Source organism: Cydia strobilella, chromosome 4, assembly GCF_947568885.1.
Source record: "Cydia strobilella chromosome 4, ilCydStro3.1, whole genome shotgun sequence".
NCBI classification, from domain to species: Eukaryota; Metazoa; Arthropoda; class Insecta; order Lepidoptera; family Tortricidae; genus Cydia; species Cydia strobilella.
Genome location: NC_086044.1, coordinates 3,144,018 through 3,171,522, shown reverse-complemented (window position 1 = coordinate 3,171,522; position 27,505 = coordinate 3,144,018). Strand labels below are relative to the sequence as shown.

Sequence of the window (27,505 nt, the reverse complement as noted above, 5' to 3'; positions counted from 1 at the left end):
TAAGGGGCATAGCTATGGTCAAAGAGGATATAATAGGATACAGCGGTACTGTCATAGTAAATTTTGTAACCACAGTAAATTCACTGCCATGTATCCACACCCTTAAAAACTAAAAATGAAAATTTATAAAAATACGATAAAATGTATTTAAATATGGATAAATGTTTTTTATTTTATTTGCATTATAAATTTTTATATGATTTGACTTTTGACCAAAGTCCTTTCACTGATATGCGTTAAAATTGTTAAATAACACACGAAACCGTCATCGCCCTCTTTACGAGAGTAGGCCAAAGGTAGTGGCGCCATCTGATCGAGAATCAAATTTTCGTGATTTTCGAGGCACTTTTTTTCCTTAGACTGTATCCAACTATTACGGAGTTATATCTATGTAGACCAAATTATGTAAAAATATTTACAGTAATGTCAATATCCAGAGAGGAAAATGGGCTACGTTTGTATGAAGAAGCGGTCGCCCCCTTTCCTCTTAAAAGGTAGTTAAAATTATTGATGCTTATCAGGTTACATTAGTTACTAATCCCCTTGTTTATAAACAAGGTAGTAACTATAACTTAGCAATTTTATCTTTTTTTAACACACGAAAATGTCAAAACGACAGATAGGGACAAATCATTGACAACGCTTTCATCATTATTATTATTGTGCAAGAAATAATATATTTTTTATCGCATAAAAACATTTCAAAATAATTTTGAATTTTTTTTTTTTTAATTATTACCTGCCAAAGAAATTAAATTATAAATAATTGTCATGACACTCCACACACACACATTACACTCAATAAGGTAACCAATAATTAATAACAAGTGACAGTAGGTAAATAACAAGACACATTAATAGTAAAAAAAAACTACCAGCTTACTACCTATTTAAAAAACAAATATTTTAGTACATATTTACAGCACATAAGCATCGTCTCAAAGACTGCATACACAATATAAGTAAAACGCAGTATCTCCACTCGCCTCCATACAACGTTGCTACGTTCTCGCTCCAAGCTGCCCGCCTCGAAGGGGCGGTGCCGGCTCGCCTACCGCCCCACGGCAGTCTCCCGCCGACCGCGCTCGGGTCCGCTCGCGAGTGTTGTGCTGTGATGTGGACATGTCGCGGAGGAAACAGAGCAACCCGAAGCCGTTAAAACGTGAGTACCGAATTCAAACTTTTGAAGTTTTTTTTTGCGAATTGAGCTGTTTTTTTTTGTGCTGAATAACAAGATTCATGTTATCAATTATTTTTATGAGACACTTTTGTATAAGTATATCAAATAAACAACTTTTATCAATGTGGATTAGGTTTTAGTTTGTAAGCTAGGATTCCAATCAGACTTAATGTTTTGGTAAGTAGCTAGGTACATTTTGAAAAGCATACCTATATTATTATTGCTACTTAAGTTCTTTTTATTTACACTAGATGTAAGAGAGAAAAAAAAATACAAACTGTATCACAGTGAAGTACATGTACTTGTATAACGATTATAAGTACTTGACTATAATTAAATAAAATTAGTCTTAGATGTTTATGTAGTCGTCTTAACTGCGCCGTAAACTAAAAGTAATCTAGTAACTTTTTAATTCAAATGGTCCGGTCAAAATCAATTTAAAAAAAACCAATGAAGACACCTCCGCTTATTACCTATATTTGATGCCACAACATTGTAAAAACATAGGAATTATAAGTGTAACTAAACAACTATCATCTTTAGTACCTAATATTTTAAATCTTTCAAATAAGCCAGGTTATGTACCTATATTTGTGATTACCTACTGAAACGGGTTTTTCTGATCAACTTATATTGCCAATGTTGTGTTTATTGTCAAAATGTTATTTTCTAGAGTTTCTAGTTCTAGACTGTTGGTGGGGATAAGTGCGGAAGTACGTCAGATGTTAAGCTACATATAAGTATTTTAGGTTCAACATAAGGCTTATCCTCTTGATCTGAACAGAAATAAATATGTAGTTCTAGTTATCTATTATAGAACTAAAATTAAATAAGACACATTTTTTTACAGCAATTTATAGTCACAAAAGCTTAAATTTGCTTTTATCAAATAATGAAATATTTTTATATTATTTTACAACGATTTTTAATAAAGTTTATGTGAACAATATTTGAGTAGGTGTAATAAGAGAGCAATAAACATGTCTTTAAATAATTTGCTACCTTAATGATATAAAAATAAATGTATGTTGTGTAGAACATTATTAGTTGTCAACTGATAGTGATATATCTGAGTAATATTTGAGTAGATAAGTAGGTAAGTGTAACAATAAACATATTTTTAAATAATTTGCCACCTCAATGATATAAAAATAAACGTATGTTGTCTAGAACATTATTGGTTGTCAACTGATAGTGATATATCACACCTTACATCATTAAACTGCCCAATGTAGATTGTGGACCAAAATATGCTATGCACATAAAAGAAAACAGGTATTTATTTACCAACACAAAAATGAGGTGCATGTATAATATAAAAATCAGGTAGAATTAATAAAAAATATCCCGACATATGTAAACATACATACACATTTTAATTTATACCTATATAAGTATATAAGTAGAGAATGCCTTTAGGCATTAAGTCCGCCATTTATTTGTTATATTGTGTAAATAAATAAATAAGTATTAGATGCTACTAATCGTGCTCACAGTAGCAAATCATTCATGGTGCTTAAATATTTTTGACAACTTGCCCGTATCAGTATTCTATATACTGCTAGACTTAAAAATATATCACAGTTAAGTAATTTTCTATTAGAGCTGACCCCATAACCTCCAAAACGTAAGAAGTAAGAAACAACTGAACACTATGTCAAGTTGTAAGGTGACACTGATAACACTTTTTTTTTAACCAATCAAAGTGCAAGAGGGTTCGTTAACCTTTATCTACAGTTAATGTATTTGATTGTTTGTTTATCGTCAGCGATAGTGATATAGCTAATTATGGAAACGTCTGGGATAAATATGCGTTGGAATGCAATCTTGACACTTGTCAAGGATTTGATATGATTGCGGATTTTATTGAGTTAGGTAGTTTATTTTATCAAGTTCAATTGTCTTTTATTTTACTTGTGAATATTATGAAATTATGAAACGACTTGTTCTTAGTAAGAACGTGTACCTACTTAATTGAACTAAAAGGAATGAAAGGCGCCATTCTTTTATTATAAATGTAAGATGATTTAGGGAGGAGGGAGGTCAAACATGTCTTATTTTTTTCTTACAAGGGGGTGGGAGGGAGTACTGATTGTTTTTATCTAAGATTTTTGTGCTAAGTTAAGATTATGTTTTTGAAAATGATTACGATAGGTAAGTAAACGATTTCGGAGGTTGGGCAATAAAGTTAAACTGGCAAAAAGTATTTTATGTACTTATAAGTAGGTAGGTAATAATGAAATAAAACTATGAAAACGGGTTATATCGCGTATATTGAATTTATAATACATCCCGACGTTTCGAACTCTTTACAGCGTTCGTGGTCAACGGGTGACTGAGGAAAAATTACAAAGTGCAAAAATACCCACATACTAAAATAATGAACAATCATAGACTAAATACAAACTTTAAGGCTGGTTGTACATGCAAAATCGGTTCAACCAGCCTTAAAGTTTGTATTTAGTCTATGATTGTTCATTATTTTAGTATGTGGGTATTTTTGCACTTTGTAATTTTTCCTCAGTCACCCGTTGACCACGAACGCTGTAAAGAGTTCGAAACGTCGGGATGTATTATAAATTAGATATTAGACCTAGATAGTTTATTATACTTTAAAAGGAGCAATTTCTGGAGGAGACAGTAAAAGTTATAAAAAATATAATACATATATGTAACATATCTTGAGGGATCTTCAGTATAAATTTCAGTACAAGATTCCTGCTCCGTCTTCGCATTTGAATGCTTTGATATGGCGTCCCGTAACATGCATCTGACTCTTATGGAGACTTTTATTGCAGATATTTGGACATTAACTTTCAGCCAGAAAATTGTATTTTAATTAATGTTATCACATAATACAATCGATTCTCGAACTCGATTGACTTTCTTAAATCTTCGACCATAGAGAAATTCAATGTAATCTCTAAGCAATACAAAATTAAATAATAAATAAAAAGCATTTCATTCATACAAAGTAATCCATGTAGTGTTAGTATAAATAAATAAATAAACTAAAATAAAATAGAAAGCCATTATTTATTCTCTACGAGATTACAGTATGCTAAATAAATGTAAAAGATCCTTAATTATGTTTAAAATTTTTTCGTAAAGACCCCTCTTTGGGTGAAGGCCTCCTCCAGTTTTCGCCAAGTTTTTCTATCCTTGGCCTTCTGTGGAGAAGATTTTGCCAGCTGTAGCCACTATTTCTACGGTCCACCTTTCTTTGGGCTTCCCTTGTTTCGTGGTCCCGGTGGGACCACGCCATAGCGTGGTTATTTTTGCCCATCTTTCTTTACTTGAACGTGCTACGTAGTAGTGTTAGTACTACACATTAAAAAACTTCAATAACTATATCAAGTTAAGTTTTGAGCAGTCCAGTACCTGATTAGGGCGCTATTCCATGTCACGATGGTCAGGAGACTGTGGCGACTATCCAAGTACCAAGTGCCAGGGGACATCTTAGTAACACAGCTAGTAGTTGTGTCCGTCTGGCCGTTATCATCCTGTTATCAGTCCGATTGTCGTAATTTCTCAGACCATCACTCTGATTCGTGTCTAATATTTTTTATATGATTACACTATCTCGTGGCCGGGTCAAATGATAAATACTTGAGCAATGAAAGTTCAATTTCTTGCTATTAAGAAAGTTTGTTTCAAGGTTATTTTTATTACTGTTTAAAGTACCTATATTAAACAGAGATTACGTCTTAAATGCAGCTCTAAATAGCTGAGTACTTCGTTATGAATGTACTATAAACATTATATCATTGTCGGTATCTCCCTGATTAACACATTCACGCCAAGAACACGCTAGGCGTGTTCATTTTGTACTGGAAATGGGGCGCTTGGCACTAAAAGTGTTAATATATACACTTAACAATAAGCGGAGTATCGATTGCCACCGGCTTGCCTAATTTTAGGCAAAAGAGGGATTCATTCTTCAAATTTTAGAGAAAAAGCAAGCTAAACTGTTACATAAGATTCGTAATCCATACTTTATTAATATGAATAATATGAAGGGTACACGAAAAGAACATGTCTAGTCACTTTTTTCGGAAAATAAGATTTTCATTTCAAAATGTAGAGCTGTTAATAAACTATTAGTTATATATTTTGCTACCACTGTATAATATATGTAACACAACTTTTTTTTAGTTAAAAAAGACCTGGTCACGGAATTACCATACATTTTGACATGGATCCCAATTAAAAAGCTGTTAATAAACTATTAGTTATATATTTTGCTACCACTGTATAATATATGTAACACAACTTTTTTTTAGTTAAAAAAGACCTGGTCACGGAATTACCATACATTTTGACATGGATCCCAATTAAAAAACCGCGATTACTCAAAATGTTACTAAAGTGACTAGACATGTTCTTTCCGTGTACCCTTCAAATGCGAAAGTGTGTCTCTGTTACCTCTTCACGCTTAAACCGCTAAACCGATTTAGTTGAAATTTATTATAGAGTCATCGGGTGAAGAGTTGCAGGAGATGGTAACTAGAATGCATGGATCTTTTGAAAGGAAAGGAATGAAAATAAATGTAAGTAAGACGAAAGTTATGGTATTTGAAAAGGAGGAATATATGACAAACTGTGAAATTTTGATTGGTCAAGAAAGAGTAGAACAAGTGAAAGAGTTTGTGTATCTGGGAACATTATTCACTAGGAACGGTAAGCATGATAAAGATATTGAAAGGAGAGTGAGTGCTGGAAATCGCGTGAATGGGGCACTTAACGCTTTTATGAGCAGCCAGAAGGTGTCGCAAAAGGCACGGTTGGCTGTGCATAGAGGGGTGCTGGTGCCTACACTTATGTATGGTAGCGAAAGTTGGGTATGGCAGAAGAGGCATCAGAGCCAAGTGAATGCAGTAGAAATGAGAGCGTTGAGAAGTGTGTGTGGTGTGAGATTACAAGATAGAATTAGGAACAGTGTGATAAGGGAAAAGTGTGGACTGAGCGAAGATGTAGTGACAAAAATTGAGAAAGGTATGTTGAGATGGTTTGGACACGTGGAAAGAATGAGTGAAAGAAGGCTAACAAAGAGAGTGTATAAGGGAGAGGTAGAAACGGGAGTTGGAAGGGGCAGACCTCGGCGGACTTTCTCTGATCAGATCGGGGAAATCCTGAAGAAAGGCCAGGTCAAGAGCACCCTAAACCGGCGAGCGTGTATGAGGAATGTTATGAAAGTGAAGGAAGCGAAAGAGGTATGTCAGGATCGTAGCAAGTGGAAATCCGTGGTCTCTGCCTACCCCTCCGGGAAATAGGCGTGATTATATGTATGTATGTATGTATGTTATTATAGAGATAGTTTTAATCCCGGGGACGGTAAAACAAAGTAACATAAGAATTTAATTAATTAGCTTCTGCGCGACGGCCGCGACTTTGTCAGCGTGAAATGACGATGATGATGGATAAAAACTAACCTATGTCCTGTCCCGGGCCTCAAACTATCCCCGAATCAAATTTCATTTAAATCGGTTCAATGGCTTAAGTGTGAAGAGGTAACAAACAAACACATAGACACTGACTTTCGCATTTATAATATAAAATATTAAACTATATACATATATAATAGGGATTAAACCTTATACATACGTTTTTTGACGACAATAGTCCATCTGTCCAATATTTGCGTCTCACATTTTGCTTAATGACAGTGTGAGACGCAATGCACATTGGACAAAGGAATTGTACAAGTGGAATAGGACCACCCTTCTACCTGATGTTTTCCAGCGACTTAGTCCAATGATAACGGCCTAAACCTACCCCAATACATAACTTACTACCCTATATGCAGTTAGTTATGTACCGGACACAACCCGATTGTATTACGTGTAAATATGATACGTTCTGTATCATGATTCTTGAAAGTGCAAATAAAAATATTGATAACACGTCACAATATAAGTAAGTATATCAATAATTAATTGACTTCATAAGTCGAAAATGCGAATGTATAAAGTTTCCTTCCCTAAATATAGCTAAGAAAAAAATTTGCCCGCATAGCTAAGATAAAATTTAAATTTATTTAAATAGAAAACTGGTTACTCTAGGTACACACAGGATTTTTTTATTATGAGCACACGTTAAACAAATTTATTAAGTTTTCAAATGCTCATTTGCATGCAAGATTGTGGACAGAATAACTACGAGGGCTGACTGAAAAGTTCGCTGCCTAAGTATGAAAACAAATTCAAAGATTTTTAATATTTTTTATTTCTCTATGTAGTCTTCGCAGAGTTCAATGCACTAGTTACATCTGCTGTTACACCATTTTTGAAGATTTTTCCCTGCAAGCCTTCAAAATACATGGCGAAACCTTCCACCTCAGCCTGGACCTTGACGTCATGAGAACATTTCTTACCGCTCATATTTTTTTTCTTCAACCTTTTTTTATTGTTTTTATTTATGTTTTTGAATAGTAGGGAACATGTGGAAGTTCGATGGTGCAAAATCGGGTGAATGGTGCAATATTTACAACAGAGCTGTGAATATGCGCCATTGATTTTTATGACGTCTGAACACGTGCACGTGCCTAGTAAAAAGAACTTCCTTCGTCAATAGTCCAGGGCTTTTTACCTTGAACTCTCGCGTAAACCGCAAGAGTTTGCAATAATAGTCTGAGTTTATAATGACGTCCTTCTCAGGATAGCTAACCACTATTACTGCTTTTGCAACCCAAAAATAAAACTGACGCCCAGATGTTACTGGCTGACAAAATCGCCATGCCTTTTTTTAAAGGCGGAGTTACATCATGAACCCACTCCTTCGATTAGTGTTTGGCCTTTGGCGTGTAGTAGTGGAATCACGTTGTTTCCACAGATACAAATCTTGTCAAAAAGTATTGAGGATCTGCTTTATACCGGTCCAAGTTATGAAGATATTTAATTACAGCAATTTGTTCCAATTTCTTCATTATCAATAGTCTGTCTACATGTAACTTTAGATCAGCCTTTTTTTAAATAATGACGTCAACTGAAAGTTCGCAGGGTGACAGCTAAATAATGACAGTTGAAAATGGCATGAGTCAAATGATTAAAAAAACTTTAATTTAAATCATATCCAAATTAAACATAGTTGAATTATTTTACTACTTTTTAAGCAAAACAATATTATCTCTATTTCCTAAACTAAAGTTTCAAATTTCAGTAGAAAATTTTAGATTTTCATTTGTATGGCTGGGCCGTGGGAGCTTATAACAAGTCAATGTACTGCGCAGTGTTTATACTGTGTCAGGGGTTAACGTAACTTGTGTTAGCAACATAACACTTTTAGGGACTGATTCTGACGCACCAAACGAAAAAGGGTTGTTAATGTATACAGAACCTATACAAGCTTATGCCCTTTTTCCATAATTATGTGGTGAATGCCCCTGTTTGAGTTGTATATGTAATTAGTATTTATCGGTATTAGTAATTAGTGCGAACTGATATTATCTAAGAGATTATTAGGAGTAAATATTTGGTGTAAACTTTGAGGGACTAGGGTCATTACCCTCATGACCCCTGTAGTGTCATATGACATTTGACTATTTAAAGACAAACTGGAGTTTCTTATTCTTATTAAATTAAAAGTTCACGTCTCTCCTGTACCCAAATTAAAGGGCTTCACTACGTAGTATAGAACAAAGTCGCTTCCTGCTGTCTGGATGGATGTTTGTCCCTGTGTATGCTTAGATGTTTAAAACTACGCAACGGATTTTGATGCGGTTTTTTTTAATGGATAGAGTGATTCAAGAGGAAGGTTTATATGTATAATACATCAGCATTGCACCCGTGCGAAGCCGGGGCGGGTCCCTAGTAATTTACAAAACCTAATTTTCTTATCTACATAATGGAATATCAATCAGTTTTCTATTAATCTGTGTTATAAAATCATAAAACAACACCTACAAGCTTGTTGCTACTGTCCACATCGGTAGTAAGTTGTGGAATTTAAGTTACCTGATTTTACGGTAAGTAAATAATAGTATTTTATACAATCGTGATATAATAGGGAGCTTTTCAGTCGAGTACCGTGTTTAAGCAACGAAGCTTGCTGAGTTGCTTAAGGTAAGGTACGAGATTGAAAAGCTTGATTATATCACTATTGTATACAATACTTTTTCTACGAGACAAAAAAATACCACTTTCAACTAGTAGAATCATATAGGTAAACAAACCAAAAGTATGTATACTTTTGGTTTTGGTACTGTAGCATACGCGAGCTGCTGCAGCCCGCGATATCTTCAGACTCGTACGCGCCCCGGCCGCGGCCGCCGCGGGCCCGGCGCCCCCGGCGGGTTGGTCAACGACACCTCCTCGTAACTCATGAGGCCCTGGTACCTGTTCCTTGCTAAATTAAATTTTAAGACAGTTTTTTTCTCGATTTTGGCCACCGTAGCCTATGGAGACTAACAAGCAACGCTAAGAGGTTTTCGTAGGGTATGGATGTTGCATATGAAGGGTGTCACATGCGCATTTCTGACTTATGAAGCAATTGTTTCTACTACAACATAAAATAAAATGTTTTTGTTGGCCAACCAATCACAAAGTAGATGCGACGCAGCAGCGTGTTTAAGTAGGCTAATTTGCATTGAATCGAGTCTCCTTAAACAAGAAATATTTTATCGAAATGTATGACATTCTATTTTCAAAAGTTTTATAATTGACTAAACCGTATCGATAAAATTCTTATGCTTGAGTCGGAAGTGCCATAGACTATCCAACGTTGAAAAGAGCAAGGTTGTAGTGTAGCATATCAAGTTGTAATACACAGATTATACTCGACGAGTAGAAAAAAACATATTATGTATAGTCACGGACTTTAATTGTTGAGCCATTTAGGGTTCACTTTAAATGGATCAACAATTAAAGTCTGTGACCGTACTTACTAGTGTATACACGACCACATTTTATCTTGAATACTCTCGACTGTCGGTTCAAATGCACTGATTTCAATCCATACCATAAATTAACCTTAAAAAGCTTAATAATTTTGATATTCTGATCTTAAATCCATTCAATCGACGTGTATGAAATAAAAAGGCCATACACGTGTCGCTGTCACTACTGACAGTGTAGCATACAAATCTAAAACGCATTAAAACGCATTCACATTAAAAAAATCCTTCAAGCGGTTGGCGTTTACGCCATTTAAAACAATTTTTCAATACAAAAATTACATCTTCAAACGTAAGCGCCTTTCCAACTAAGATTCTTCTTTAAAACATCATAAACTACCTGCCATTTTGATTCAAACGGACTCCAATAATGCTACTTTAATACGCAAGACGTAACGCCGTAAGTTTGTACGAACGTCAAAGGCACTTACGTCGTTCTTAGTTTAAATGTTAGGATGCGTATGCGACGCGGCGACATCAAAGCGCATTGTGCGTACGCTAATGTGGTATTGTGGCGGTGCTTCCTTCTTGTACCACCGCAAATTATTAGGCCGCAAACTAGGATGTGGGATTTTGTTATTTTGTATTGGGAAGCGTTTGTACAATTTTTCAAATCTAGAGCGCACTGTCCAAAACACCAAAACACCTTTTGCCATTGGCCAGCCTCTCTCCCTTGCATATTCGAGCGATAGAAATGCGGATAAAGAAATTTCGATTTTCGCGGTAGAGCCTCTGTACATTTGTAAATTTATAAAATAAGTAAAGAATTAGTTGTAAGATGTGTAAGGGAATGAAATGGCAATTTCCATTTATTAAGTTAAAGCAGGACATTTATACTTTTTATGTCGATTTTTTTTAGTTTTTAGGGTAAAAACGGGACCCTATTACTAAGACTCCACTGTCCATCCGTCTGTCTGTCCGTCTGTCACCAGGTTGTATCTCATGATATGAACCGTGATAGCTAGACAGTTGAAATTTTCACAAATGATGTATTTCTGATGTCGCTATAACAACAAATACTAAAAACAATTTACAATTACAATTTTATGTTTTTATTTATTTCATGCACTTCTGACACCATTTCGTAAAGTGAATGTTAATTTTGTTAGAGTTAGTTGACTTAAATTTCCTTTTTTTTAAAACAGGATTAAATAAATATTTAAGTGGGGCTACCATACAACAAACGTGATTTTTTGCCGGTTTATGCGTAATGGTATACGGAACCCAGGACGGTTGGACGTTCAGGGACATTGAGTATACAAAGTACCTAATAAATAGGTAGGTTTTTAGTGAGTGCAAATCCAATTATTCCTTATTAATACCAGTTCAATTGAATGGGCCGATAAAGCTATTGTAATTTCATTGAGACTATTTTGAAGTTTATCTAGTACTTAAAAGGAAATGGACGCGTATCGGCATCACACATCGGAGGCATCTGAGATGAACCGTCATAGGCACCGATAGGAGAGGCGTTAACAGCTTAAAGATATCGACGATGGGTATGAAGTACAGGGTTCCGTGGAACCAGGAAAATAGAATAAAAACTTGGAACTTTATTAGACTCGAGAAAGTGACAGATGACGTTGATTATTTGGTTATAAACAACTATAAAGCCTATAAGTACCTAAAAGTCTACCCAATGCTCAATAAAAACACTTAGTACCGATAGTACAAGCTATGCTTACTAAGGGGCTAGGTTGATCTGTGTAAGATTGTTCCAAAATTTTATATTACATTACGGAACCCTAGCTCTCCTTCGTTATCAGCGCGTCCATTAACAGTGAAGTGGCATGCGAGCCACTCCGCGGTATCGCGTTCAATAAAATCTATACACCCAATAATTACATCTCGCTATCTGCTCCTAGTGTATCTACGAACACGGACTAGATGTTAATACTTAATACTTCAAGAACTTGCTTAAACGATGAATAACTTAATGCACGATCAAAAGTTAAAGCCGAAAGAAATTTATTTTGTCGCTTATATGCTCACTAGCTTTTGCCCGCGACTTCGTCTGCGTGGACTTAGTAACCGCAGCTAGAGTAAGAATAGCGCCTGGAAAATTTTTCATAGCAATCTAAATTTGAGCATATTATGCACACAAATTAGCAGGCACTTCGTAATTATCTCAATTCCACCCCGCTTTTTACTTTCTTAAGGGATGATTTTCGGGATAAAAACTATCCTATGGACTTCTCAGGGACTCAACCTATCTCTATGCCAAATTTCATATAAATCGGTTCAGCGGTTTAAGCGTGAAGAGGGAACACACAGACAGACAGACAGACTTTCGCATTTATAATATTATAAGTATATAAGTATAAGTATATTATAAGTATAAGTATAAGTATATAAGTATTATAAGTATAAGTATATAAGTATATATAAGTATGGAAAGTATGGATATGGACTAGTATGGATATTCCGCTTAAAACAATAGGTAGGTACCTTATTTAATACATTGTATATGCATATAATAGGGACCTTTTGATATATTGTCAATTTTGTAAAAAAACATGATTATATGTGAAAATTCTCTGTTTTTTCCTCGCTTTCTACATACTCATGAAGTTTAGGGAGTAAATAACAGTACGTTTTTTGATCATTTTTAAAAGTTTTCTTAAATTCGTTTATGCAGGTGGTACCTACCTGCATTAAAAAAATAGTCTAATTTTACACTTTTTCCCATAATTTTGAATAACTTCAAAATGCTTTCCCTTCTCTGATCATTACCTATCTATATCGGTACTATTTATCTAATGAATATAGACCATGCTTGGTTGGCATATGCCAACCAAGTAAAGTCGAGTTCATAAATATATACACAGTTCTTCACCTTAATCCATTGCAATAAGGTGAAAAAATGCACACATATTTATGAACTCGACTGTACTTAACAATGGTTTCGAAAATTATCACACTATTTACACACTGAACACATAAAGCAACACAATATTATCTAAAAAACAAGTAGCAATCTATAATTTATTGGTATAATAGTACATGAATCTGATAAGTTGATACCGTATCACTGTATCAACTTATATCTTTACTGTCGAGTGTACTAAAAATATTGCGATCGTCTTATCGATGTTTATCAATCTATAGTTTCGACACCGTTTGATGTGATAAGTGATAAAATGCTGTCGATATCGTTAATTTCTTGTGTTTGAAATCTTTGTTGTGAAAATAATATTAATTGGGAATTACATCACAAAAACCGTAACCAGCAAAAAAGTAAAAACTCGAAATAGTCTAAAAATCTAGCAAAAAAATAAGTGTCCATTTTTACCCTGGCAAATCAGCTTAAAACTGAATAAATTAGGGGCAAATGCGGCAAAAAAAATCTAAATTTTTTCAATAAAAAACATCCCGATAATATGGAAACACTGGAAATCAAATCAAAAGGAGTAAATTGTTGTAATTACTAATTTAGTGATTGATAAGAAAACCTATATAATATACACAGTAGCTAATCTTAAAATCCATACTTAATATTATAAATGCGAAAGTCTGTCTGTCTGTGTGTTACCGCTTAAACCGCTAAATCCATTTAGTTGAAATTTGGCATAGAGATAGTTTGAGTCCCGGGGAAGGACATAGGATAATTTAATGTCGGAAATCATCCCTAAAGAGAGTAAAAATGGGGGTGTATTTAAGAGAGTTAATGAATTACCTACTGCAATTATTAATAACAAAACTTCCGTGAGACACAGACATATTAAACATATTAATAACGGGTCACTCACGTATTTTAAGTCGAAAAACACAACATTTTCGACTTAAAATACGTGAGTGACCCGTTATTAATATATTTATTATGCAATTATTAAGCTTATGCTCAAATTGAATTATTGCTATTACACTTTATCAAGGCGCTATACTTTCTCCAGCTGATGTTACTAAGTCCACGCAGACGAAGTCGCGGGCTAAAGCTAGTTCAAATAAATGGTAGTTTCAAAACTGCGACGATACGTTGAAATCACTTTAAACGCCAGCAAATACAGTTTTGACTTAAACCCCCGCACCCCAACGCATCCCTAACATATTGCACCCCTGTTCCCACGGTCGCGTGGGGTTGAAGACAACCCTTGGTCACTTAACTTTCACTGACTGTGACTTTTATGAACCTATTTGAAGGGGTCGAGATTTTAGTGTGTTTCGCACATGACAGGATTTGTGTATTTCGTTATAAATAAACTCATTTTTGCACACTGAAATAGATGTCATAAATCATTGGATGTCATATATTAAAGACAAAGTGACGAAGCCCTCCAGTGGTGAAGGCCTCCACAAAGTTGTGTCATTTTTGCACACTTTCAAGTAAAGATATAATAAAAATCGTTTGTATACAAAATAGAAGATAAGATAAGATAATCTTTATTGGTACAATACAGGTACACGTCAAATACAATTTTGTATAATAAACATAGAGATGACACAATTACAGAGTATTTCGACAGAAATATACACAACATTGTGATGTCATCAATTCATAATAGAATATAATAAATTACAAAAATAAAAATGTATTTAATTAATTATTATATTATATAGTCATTGGCAGTTCCATTATTTCATTAACAGTATAAAAGTTTTGTGTGAGCAGCCACAATTGTAAATTCCTTTTAAAGGATTGGTGAAACGGTGCATCTCTTATGGTATCTGGGAGGCGGTTGTATATCGCAGGGCCCGTGACGTATACCGACTGCTCTGATCTTGAGAGTTTGTGAAGCGGTGTAACTAGACGGTCTCGGTGTGAATTACTTCGTAGATTATGTGTAGAGTACTTGGAATATGAACATTATGAGATAGATGGAATGCAAGAGGATATTAGAAAGAGAGATGCCTGAGAGTACCATATCATAATTAATATCTGTGTCTTAGTTGTATTTTATGTGTATGTATGTATGTTTGTACTTTATTGTACATAAAAAATAACAACACGAAAAACAGTCACAGAAAAAATGAAACACAACAAGGCGAACTTATCCCTGTATGGGATCTCTTCCAGTTAACCTTTGAGGAAATGAGTTTAACCAAAAGTAACGACGAATAACAAACAAAAACAACAGTGTTATGCTTTATGTTGTTAATGTGTTCCAATTTGTGCCGCTTTGGCATTAGCTGTAAGGTGCAATTTGTTATTAGATAAAAGAAATAAATAAAACAACATTAATAATTATTTTTACAAATTTCCAAGACTTAATGAGAAAGAATAAAATAGTGTGTGAAGCCACGATATAAAAAAATGAATTAAAATTAAAATTTATACTGTTTATTTTTCATAAGGAACAAGAATTACAATATTCTTAGCTCTAATCTTATATTGTTAAGATTATATGGGCTAAGGGATATGGGGATGCAACCCCTGCTTACATTATTAAATTTTAATTAAATATAAGTACCTACTCGTGTATTGTGATACGAGTAGATCCTGCTTTTCATGAATTGCTGCTCATTTACAATTATTAAAATAACAAAAATATATTTAGGTATCTTATTTTTCCCGCGTGTTTAAATATTTTTTCCCGGTTGTTGTTAAATTTATTAATTTATGGTAAACCAGGCTATTCGAGTTCCAGGAAGACCAGGTCCTAATCAATCTGCGGTATTTAATTTACCTGATTCAAAAAAGTTTCCATATTGTCCTTATATTGTCAATGATTATTGTAACTTCGTAGTTCAAATGATCAATTTGAAGAATTTAAGGAAACAACTTGTTTGTTTGATCTTGGTTTCCCGTAAATATTCTTTAGTATGAAAGATTTTTCCTGTGGATGTCTGAAATTGTCTTGTGAAATATATATTTTCCTGTTAGACTTGTTATAATTATCTGGTTTGGTGTATATCTGTTGTGGTTAAGCTCATCCTGTGTACGTTAAAATAATAGCCTGCTATAGTGTTTAATACCGTCGAAAAATTTTCCTGTTCATGTTTAAAAATACACATGCATCGATATTAAAATAACTACCCACCGCCTCCGATACTGTCCCCGTAGCAATTGTTAAAAACTTTAATTCCTGTTTTAATTTCCTTAAAATGTCGAATTCCAAAAAAAAACCTTACTTAGTGAAGCTCAAAACCATTTCATGAATACCTACATATTATTATTTACGATACAGGAACTTAACCGCGTATAATTAAATCGCCGGTTAAAAAAAAACAAACATCCTGACTAGTAACTGTTGTGTGTCAGTCGACCGAGTGACATCCCTAGTGTACAAAACGTTCATGTTGATCAAAGAGAATATAATAGGATAGAGCAGTACTGTCATAGTAAATTTTGTAGCCACAGTAAATTCACTGCCATCTATCGACACACGATTAAAACTAAAAATAAATATATAAAAAAAGGAATTTATATATGAATAAATTATTTCTTATTGGCAATATTTGCATTAGTTATCTTTATATTATTTTGACCCATATTCTTTCACTGATATGCGTTAAAATTGTTAAATAACAAACGAAACCGTCAACGCCATCTATACGAGAGTAGGCCAAATTCTCAATCAAATCAAATTTTCTTGATTTTCGAGGCACGTTTTTTCCCTAGACTGTATCCATTTATTACGGAGTTATATCTATCTTTGATGTTGATAAACAAGACCAAGTGCGGGTAGAATTGCTGTTATGTTTAGCCAGTCTTTTCCGAGACAATGCCGTCTTCGAAACGGCGGAGGTAATTTTAAAACTTAATTATACCTGCTTTCGTAAATAATGTGTAAAACTCGTGAAGTTTAAAACAGTGTATTTCAAGAATCATGAGTAAAAGTATAATTTCAAGATTTAGACGCGTTGTCTGTCTGTAACAATGGGGTTGGCAACTGTCAAAGGTTTGCAGAGATGGCGCCATCATAGCTTGCCCATTTTCTATGAGATTTGGCTTAAAGGGCTGGCATCCAGGGCATTAAAAAAACAAAAATTTGACACAATTCTAGGGATTGACAGGGCAAGCTATGCTGGCGCCATCTGCTAATTATTTCGACTGGCCAAGCCCATTTAACGAGAATGTTTTCTATACATACATTCTTATAATAGAAATAGTAATAAGCCATCATTATAATATTAAGTGAAAACTAAATATACGTGTAGGTTGGTGTCGAGAGATACGGCGTGTTATCGATATCGGTGTGGATTATAATCGACTAAGAATTTAGTCGATAACGATCTACAAATAATTTCCATCGAGAAAGGAACTACTGCTAAAGAAGTTGTACACCTGCAGGAGGTTATGGTTAAGGAATATAATTGTAGAGGCGTCTCTAAATATAGTCTGGCAAACAAAACTTGCCAGTCAGTAAGAACCAGGAAAATTATACTCATCCCTTTCTTTTGGGTGCTAGTAGCGTAAGAAAAAGAGAGTATGATTCCGTCCATCTGTTTCAAATGAGACAGTCGTGGGCTAAACTATTAATAAGACGCTTGACTGCCTTAAATAAAAGACTTATCGTTCCGTACCTGCAATATGGCCACTTAGGCACCAAAATTTTTAAAGGAAACAACTTTATTATTTTAAATTACGATTGAATCTCCAATAATCATAAATTTTGAGATGTGGCCGTAAGCAGGGGACGTTATATTTCTGCCTGAGCCGATTGAGCTCAATGCATTTAAGAGGATAGTGGATGATCTCAACTTCATACAAACGTGGTCCCCATGTAACATTATCTAAGATACATTAACAAACACCAAAAGAAATGATGCTACGAATAGTCACGTGACTATTTTCATATATTATTTATGTTCCTACTGTTTCTAGCGCTGATCTTGGCTAGGCCTAGGGCTATCTTCCTCAGGAGAGAAACGCATTGTGGCATTCGTGGCAGTTGTGTATATAGAAAGGACGTTTAAGAGTCCCCGGCAAGCTCGGTCGAATTTCACCTTCCCATACAAACGGAGTTTCATTCTCATTTTAAAACTACATGTCGGATTGTAATGAAACTTTGCACATACAATGAAATGAGGTATATCTAGGTCTGTACTTAGTTTATATAGCTTAAGTTTATAAAACAAACGAAATAGAGCAAAAACAAATTTTGAATGAAAAACTTATATTCGCTGTATTTTTTTACTATGGTATCTGAAGCTACATAAACTAATTACAGACCTAGATATACCTTATAATATTGTAAGTACAAAGTTTCAGAGCAATCTAGCTAGTCGTTTTAAAATGAGAGAGTAACTACGTTTGTATGGAAAGCGCTGGTGGCCTAGCGGTAAGAGCGTGCGACTTGCAATCCGGAGGTCGCGGGTTCAAACCACCAGTCGCTTTTCGGTGAAGGAAAACATCGTGAGGAAACCGGACTAATCCCAACAAGGCCTAGTTTCCCCTCTGGGTTGAAAGGTCAGATGGCAGTCGCTTTCGTAAACACTAGTGCCTACGCCATTTCTTGGGATTAGTTGCCAAGCGGACCCCAGGCTCCAATGAGCCGTGGCAAAAATGCCGGGACAACGCGAGGAAGATGATGAACTACGTTTGTATGGAGAACCGAGCTTGCCCTTAGGGGACCCTTAAGCCACTACCCCTTGCGCCTGTGCCCCGCGTAATCGAATCTACTTCTACAAGCAACAAGGATGTAATTTTGATGGTTATCGGATTAGATATCGATACGGCTGATCGATCGGTGACGATAACGATGTTAAGATTTATTATCGAGATATTACGTTTATGGTTTAAATCTGTATTACAAGATATTCAAAATTTTCCATTTAAAGGAAGACAGCATACACAGTGGCTAAACATTGAAAAAAAAGTGCCTCGAAAATCAAGAAAATTTGATTCTCGATGAGATGGCGCCACTACCTTTGGCCTACTCTCGTATAGATGGCGTTGACGGTTTCGTTTGTTAATTAATAATTTTAACGCATATTAGTGAAAGAACATGGGTCAAAATAATATAAAGATAATTAATGCAAATATTGCAAATAAAATAAAAACATTTATCCATATATAAATAAATTTTTTGATATATTTATTTTTAGTTTTAATCGTGTGCCGATAGATGGCAGTTAATTTACTGTGGCTACAAAATTTACTATGACAGTACCGCTCTATCCTATTATATCCTCTTTGTTGCCAGGGAGGTTTTGGGATTATACTGAGCAACTTTTACAATGAGACCAAGTCCGAAATCGCGAAAAAAAATTGGCTGTTTCATACATTTGGTCTGGTCCATTTTATAAGGGAGGGTACATTTTTTTGTTTGCGATTTCGTGATTGGTCCTATAGTAAAAGTTGCTCAGTATAATCCCAAAACCTCCCTGGCAGCGGGAATGCACTTATTTTTTAGCCACCCTGTATATTATAGGACAATTTTACACAAATCGACTCTGTGGTGTGGTCAGGATTCGAACCTGGAACCACTCGGTAGGGTCACTACCCGACTAGGCGAGGACTGTCAAATATTAAATGATTGAACTTCTTGCAAGTCTATTTAGACTATGATAATTTGATAATCAATAATTACTCAACTTAGTACCTACCCAATAAGGTAAATAAATAAATATTAGGGGACATCTTACACAGATCAACCTAGCCTCAAACTACTATGGCTGCTAGGCGACGATAGACATACTTATATAAATAAATACACACAAATATACATAGGAAACATCCATGACTCAGGAACAAATATTAGTGTTCATCACACAAATGCCCTTACCGGGATTCGAACCTAGGACCATCGGCCTCCATCTACCCACTACGTCAGACCTGTCGTCAATAATTGTTATGTTCAAAAATAAGTACACAACTTCTTCATCCAAGAACCCACTTGACATCGAAGATTTAAGCGCGCAATCCTAATCTAAATCCGAATCTCGAATCGAAAAATCTTGTCACTACAGGGTGTTGCTAAATAAAGCGTTATAGAGGGTGATCATGCGAGCCTAATTAACATTACCATGCTGGCAGATGGCGCGATACAAGAATTTATAACCCGGGATAGAGATAAGTGTGGGATGCTGCGTGGATAAGATGAATCATTTTGCATGGCAGGTGATAAATATATATCCTGCCCACCTACTTTAGGGATGCATTGCGTCGCTTATTTGGAAATAACTAGAATTATCAATTAAAAAAAGTACTTAGTATGTATGTTATGTTTGTGTATAAAGTTACTACCGTTTTTTTGGCAGGCGTCCGGTTGTTTTATCCTATAGCACAGGGCGGACACGCTATATATAAAAAATCACTTGGGTTTCTATGTGTGAACGTGCCGTCTGTACACGCGGCATGCGTCATTGTGTGAGTAAGTTGCTTAAAAACAGTACTTAGTTCATCGCTTTCACCCAATAACCTTATTTGGAAATAACCTAGTTCAATTTAGATTTCATCAACTCTCAATAGTCCTTACACCCTGGCGGGTGCTGCCGCTGCGTGCGTCCCATGCAGCATCAGCTCGGTGTACCCCTTACATCTCATTAAAGTGTCAAAACATCCTCTACGTGTTGGCTTCGGCAAATGTCCGGATCTATTGTTCCGTGATACTAGTAGGAATCTCTCGACGTTACTCATAGCTATTCAGACCTATCATCACATTCTGTGTTTTAAATCTCAACTATCATTTACATCATCACATTCTTTGTTTTAAATCTCAACTATCATTTACCTATAATAAGACCAAACTTCACGAAAGCATCTAGCACATGCGTGATATCCACTCCATACCAAAACATCACAAGTTCGTACTAACTGTTAAGACATAAGCCCTTCTAGTTCCGAGCAACATAGTTCATAGGTCATAGGCCACCGATACCAATCGCATATCGCCATCTAACATATCTACATTTTAATACGTTATCTATGGTTCTTATTTTCTAGGAAGTAAAGTTGAATCTTGTAGTTTTTGAGGATGGATATAATTATTGTGAGCCGGATCTGACGGCCGAATTTCAATGTTTTAATGAAATGTACTGAGTGGTACTGAGTTGTGAGTTTTTTTTTATATCAATATTAGTTTTAGTGGCGGTGAGATTTTTTTAAAATAATATTAAGAAGGTACTATCTTACAAATGAACGTCTTACAGTTAATTAAAGGAAATATGAACTTTCTGCCTTCTTTATTGTTGTTTTGTACTAATAAAACAAATAAAAATGTGTCACCGAACTAATCATTGATGACTCATATTGAATACAATCGCTATCATTACGTAACAAGTCGCTTACAAATACATAGGGGAGAGTTCACTAGTCGGTTATATCGTTTTTAGTTTTTACCTAAATATACGAAGCCTGCGTTGCGGACATAAAGTTATGGTGCTACTTGAATGTTCATGTCAAATTTTATGTCAAATTGAAGTGTCGTTTTAAAATTAGAGCATAGCTTCGATTGTATGGCGGTGGCTAGGTTCGTGTGACTTTGGATATATGTCCACAGGAGAGATGTAAATCGAATTACTTTGTACCGACCCACCAGAACTTGAGTGGAATTTTTTTAACAATAAACTTCTCAGGTGATTAACTGAGTACGAGATACCCTACGATAGCAAAGAAGATGAAATTATTTGTTGTTCATACGACAATAATTAATACGTCGATAAAAATAATGAACAGACAGATAAGGTAATCAGTTTAATGATAATTTGTCGCCCACAATACTGATTCAACTGTCAGTAAACAATGCGTTAAAGATTTTCATCTCGTTCAAATTTATGGTTTCGGCGACGTTCGAGGTTAATAACTGTGTAAGTACTAAGTCAAGTTTGAATAGAAGAATAGAATAGAATATCATTTATTTCAGTATAAGTACACAGTTATACAATACACACAAAGAAAGAGAAAACTATTTTCAACTAAAACAAAGATGTAAACCATACCAAATTTCATGTAAATCGGTACAGCAGTTATTGCTTCCCCAATACAAAATTCCACTCCCTCTTTTCACACCCTTAAGGGATGATTTTTGGGACAAAAACTATCCTATGTCCTTCCCCGGGACTAAAACTTACCTACTTTATATCAAATTTCAACTAAATCGGTTTAGCGATTTCAGGGTCAAGAGGAATTTAAATATAAGTTTTTTTAAATATGTTTTTAATTCGGAATGGTGTCAATAAGTATGATACCATAAATTAATTCGGTATCCCCGATTTTTACAAAAACAATACCCAAGTTGGCCTAGTAGCTTAAATGATTTCAGATAGGTATCAAAATAAAGTTGAGTAAAATTTATATCAAAATTCTTGGTGGCTCCACTTCTGAAACCCATCCTTCGGTCCTACGGACCAATCCTGTTGAAGGACAACTTTGGTTCATGAAAAGCCGTATTTATCTATTAAAGAGCCTTTGCGAAGTGACATATTTGTGTGTAGTTTTGAAGTGCTTTAACACGTGTAACAAAATTTTCACAATATTTAACAACTACTCCAATTAGAATTGGCAACTTATTCGACTTGGCCATCTGGCATGAACAGCTCCACAAACTTATTACTTGACGACCTCGCTAAACCTCGGCCGTCTAAAAAAGCTCCGTCAAACTCTATATGTCACGGTTTATGTTATAGCAGTTTATTTTAATCGTAAATATTGTCGAATGAATTATAACAAAAAAAAATTAAAACCATTACAACTTTGAAAACTATGGACATTTTATAGGGGATTTTAAGGGGGGTGGTTGGGCGAACGGCACCACTTCTCCGCCTGGCAACATATGCATACGACATACGACTCTCTTCTAGAGATCCTGGTGTATCTAAAGTGACTTTTTCAAATTGTGGCTATTTAGTATACTTTTGTGTATATTAAGGTAGGTAGACCTCAATAAACCTATTACTGCCATATTCATGACATATGACATCGCTTGACCACCTGACTTCCCAACGAGCAACAAAGCGAATTTCCCGCACTAGATACCTAAATCATTGCCATATCATTAACCAGTCCACACATTAACTCCGTGGTCGATAATCAGCTGGCATGCGTATCGCGGCATCTCTCTCACCCCTTGGTCAATGCATATGTCCGTCCTTATCGCGCGAATTAAAAAATAATATCTGGCTATCGCGGCCAGTATCGCAGCATCCGCTACGTATTGATAACGGTCATCTGTGAACGTTCTATATATGAATTTCGTCATTTGTTTTATGTTTACGTGTCGCTGACAGCAAAAATGTTTTTGAAAAAAAAACCGGCCAAGTGCGAGTCGGACTCGCGCACCGAGGGTTCCGTACTTATTAGTATTTGTTGTTATAGCGGCAACAGAAATACATCTGTGAAAATTTCAACTTTCTAGCTATCACGGCTCATGAGATACAGCCTGGTGACAGACAGACAGACGGACGGACAGACGGACAGCGGAGTCTTAGTAATAGGGTCCCGTTTTTACCCTTTGGGTACGGAACCCTAAAAATATCGAGCCATTTACCGCCACTTGCACCATCCCACTAACCCGGGGTTAACCGGTTAAATCATTAACCCAGTGTCAAATTGTACTGGTAACCATGGTTATCCTCGGTTGTACTCGGTTATCCCCGGGTTAGTGAATGGTGCAAGTAGCCCTTAAGGTTTAATTTAATAGGTACGGTCAAATAATTAAATTTACGTACCATTTCGTCCTAGTCACAGTAACAATTAATATGAATGTCGCTAGGGACCTGTCACTAGGACAAGGTACGAAATGGTACTGAAATTAATTTCCTTGATCGTAAGTACATTTTTTTTTCACCCTGCATATCATAAAGTATTATTTTTTGAGCTTTTTTTATCTTATGTTAATTATAAGATGTATTGTTTTGAAAAGATGTCTCCTGCCGAGTTTGTTGCCGGTCCCATATTGGTATACCCTCCTCCAATTGAGGGGGGATTTAAATCTTCTCGGGGCAGAGGTGTAGGGTTAGAGCCGGCGTAGCTTTATTTGACGTTCATAAGCGCATTGTAATATGCCTACTTTAATAGTAAACTTTCTTTATCTTATCTTTCTTCTTCCTCGCGTTATCCCGGCATTTTGCCACGGCTCCTGGGAGCCTGGGGTCCGCTTGACAACTAATCCTAAGAATTGACGTAGGCACTAGTTTTTACGAAAGCGACTGCCATCTGACCTTCCAACCCAGAGGGTGAAACTAGGCCTTGTTAGGATCAGTCCGGTTTCCTCACGATGTTTTCCTTCACCGAAAAGCGACTGGTAAATATCAAATGATATTTCGTACACAAGTTCCGAAAAACTCATTGGTACGAGCCGGGGTTTGAACCCGCGACCTCCGGATTGAAAGTCGCACACTCTTACCGCTAGGCCACCAGCGCTTTCTTTCTTTATCTTATCTTTATCTTTCTTTATTTAATCTCAGTGTTTAAATTATTTTGTAATAATATTGTCTTCGGTTACCGCGATAGTTACTCATGAAATAAAACTATGAAAACGGATTATATCGCGTATATTGAACGTCGGGATGTATTATAAATTCAATATACGCGATATAATCCGTTTTCATAGTTTTATTTTGTAATAATTTAATATGACATGACATTAATTTAAAATTCCTATGAATGAGATGTTTTTTAAATCTAAATCCAAAACACTAACACGTTTTTATAATACCTAATGAGGAGTAGTAGGTTAGCGTGGTATGGGTATGTAATGAGGAGGTATGAATGCCATATAGGCAAAATAATGTTAGGGATGAATGATGATGGACGGAGAGCGAATGGTAGACCAAAAAAACGATGGATGGATTGTGTGAAAGAGGATATGAGAAAGAAGTGTGTGCCGAGGTGACGAAATATAGAGGAGCATGGAAAAGAAAAACATGTTGTGCCGACCCCACATAACGTGGGATAAGGGTAAGAAGAAGATGACTAAATCCTAGGCTCTTGTATTGTTGTGTTGTGTGTGTTGTGTTTATATCTCTTGTCTTGTTGTTTTGATGTCTTGTGTAAAATTGTCCTCTAATATTTATTTATTTATTAATTTACTTAGTGTATCACAAGTAAATACATATATTTTATTTTTATATTTCACATACCAATCTTATCAGCATATGTATCTGTAGCATAAAAACAACTGTTTGTTGTTTATTTATACGATATAGTGAACCCAGATAACATGTAGATTATCAGATGGATGATACAAACTCTCATTAAAATAATGATAAAGATAAGTGGCTAAGAGGAAAAATGAGATACCTATGAAATAAAACTATGAAAACGGATTATATCGCGTATATTGAATTTATAATACATCCCGACGTTTCGAACCCTTTACAGCGTTCGTGGTCAACGGGTGACTGAGGAAAAACTAAAAAGTGCAAAAATACCCACATACTAAAATGAACCATCATAGACTATAAACTTTAAGGCTAACTAGGTATAATAAATAATATAACTATAAATAACTGAGACCGATAGTAGTGTGTCTACTTGATAAAACACAAATTAAAATATTTTCATAGAAAATAATTTAATTTGTTCTTAGAGTATTTCAGTTAAACTGAGACCGAAGTGATCCCATGAGTGTTCCGTTTTTCAAAACAAAGTTTTGCACGGAACACTAAAAAATTATATCAATATACTCGTATTATAGACGCTGGCTGGAGTCATTTATACAATTACAAACAGAGCAAACAAGAGAGAGGCAAACGAGCAGACAAACCGCCTGATGTAAACGCTCTTTTCTTGAAGGTCGTATCGGTCCGGAAATACCGCGCGGGCGACAGTTCATTTCAATCAAAGATAGATATAACTCCGTAATAGATGGATATAGTCTAAGGAAAAAACGTGCCTCGAAAATCACGAAAATTTGATTCTCGATCAGAGGGCGCCACTAGTTTTGGCCTAGTCTCGTATAGAGGGCGTTGACGGTTTCGTTTGTTATTTATAATTTTAACGCATATCAATGAAAGAACATGGGTCAAAATCATATAAAAATAATTAATGCAAATAAAAAAATCATTTATCCATATTTAAATACATTTTAACGTATTTTTATAAATCTTCATTTTTAGTTTTAAAGTGTGTCGATAGATGGCAGTGAATTTACAGCGGTTACAAAATTTACTATGACAGTACCGCTCTATCTAATTGTATCCTCATTGATTTCAATTTAGCTGTGCGAGACAGGAAGGCAGGTGCCTCAGTGCAACACTTTGTCCTAGATCTTTGTCTCATTATCAGTTGACCTACACAACCAATTGCTCTGTCGTTCAAAATCGTGCCGATCGCCACTTGCGCGCGCGCAGGTACTACATAGTAATCAGTACGTGCGTTATCGCAGCCTCAGCGACAAAGCAACTGTGTGATGTAAGCTTGTTGCTCGCTATCGGTGTTATCGAAACTTAGTTGCGTTCTAATATGGGTAAATAAATTACCAGAATGTAAGTAGTTAGGTAAATCGTACGGATCGTACCACCATTTAGATGGTTGGCAGTCCTTAGTTGTACGTTTCTCCAGGAACTTCGTACTTCGCACAGCTAAACTGTGGAATGAACACGCGCGGTATTTCAGGACCGATGCGACGACGTTCAAGAAAAGAGCGTCCTCCCATCTTAAGTGTCCCCGGACTCCCCGGCAAGCTCGGCCGAATTTCACCTTCCCATACAAACGGAGTTTCGTTATCATTTAAAATGAGAGCGTTACTAAGTTTGTATGGAGAATAGAGCTAGTCGGGGACTCTTAAAAGCAACGCACTTGCAACCCCTCTCATGTTGTCTGTGGCCGAGGGTAATATTCTACCATCAGACAATTCGTCTGCTCGTTTGCCTCCGGGTCAGCCGCATTCGAGGGAAGCCAGTACTGTCATACTGGTTTAATTTGGCAGACATTCAGACGTACTCTATGAGTAACCACATGCAGTTGAAACCGTACACAATATCATAAAAACCGGACAAGTGCGCGTCGGACGTTTTTTATCGGTCCGACTCGCACTTGGCCATTTACATATTTTATTCAAAAGTTGTACACTTAGAAATAACATAAAAAGTCCCAAATCTGAAAAGAGGTGTAGTGTACAATAAAATTACAAATAGGTAATTAGTCGTTCTCGGAGATTCGCAAGTTAATCGCAAAAGCCATTATAATGCCCTCACAGGGTAGCATGCACAGAACTATATGTAGCATGTACTAAATAATAAATACAATACAATTCAATTGCATAAGTAAATTACTGTTCTGATGGTCAAGCCTTCGTATTTAGTACAGAAAAAAACTGTGAGCATTTTTAGGCCTCGCCATATGATCCATGGGTGCATAAGTCATATTGTGTGGAAATACAGCAAGATCTCTCTCTATACAGGGTGGCTATAAAACCTTCCTGGCAACGGGAATGCACTTATTGTTTAGCCACCGTGTATAACTAGACGCTGGCTGTTTTTAGCCACCGTGTATGACGCTGTGTGACGCTGGCTGAAGTCATTTATAGACATTAGTAGGTACCATTACAAACAGAGCAAAGAATGAGAGGAAAACTTATTACTTACTCTAACGATTAAAGTTAAAACTC

The 27,505-nt window shown here is 35.6% G+C and overlaps 1 protein-coding gene across 1 annotated transcript in view; it reads left to right on the top strand.

Moving 5' to 3' along the window:
- The first annotated feature begins 1,002 nt into the window (after positions 1–1,002).
- The window catches only part of LOC134740479 (zinc finger protein ush), a 278,546-nt gene continuing 252,043 nt past the window's right edge, over positions 1,003–27,505 (top strand). Inside the window, exon 1 of the mRNA XM_063672966.1 lies at positions 1,003–1,162. Within this exon, the coding sequence (XP_063529036.1) occupies positions 1,123–1,162 (40 nt within the window). The 5' untranslated portion in view covers positions 1,003–1,122. The remainder of the gene's footprint in view (positions 1,163–27,505) is intronic.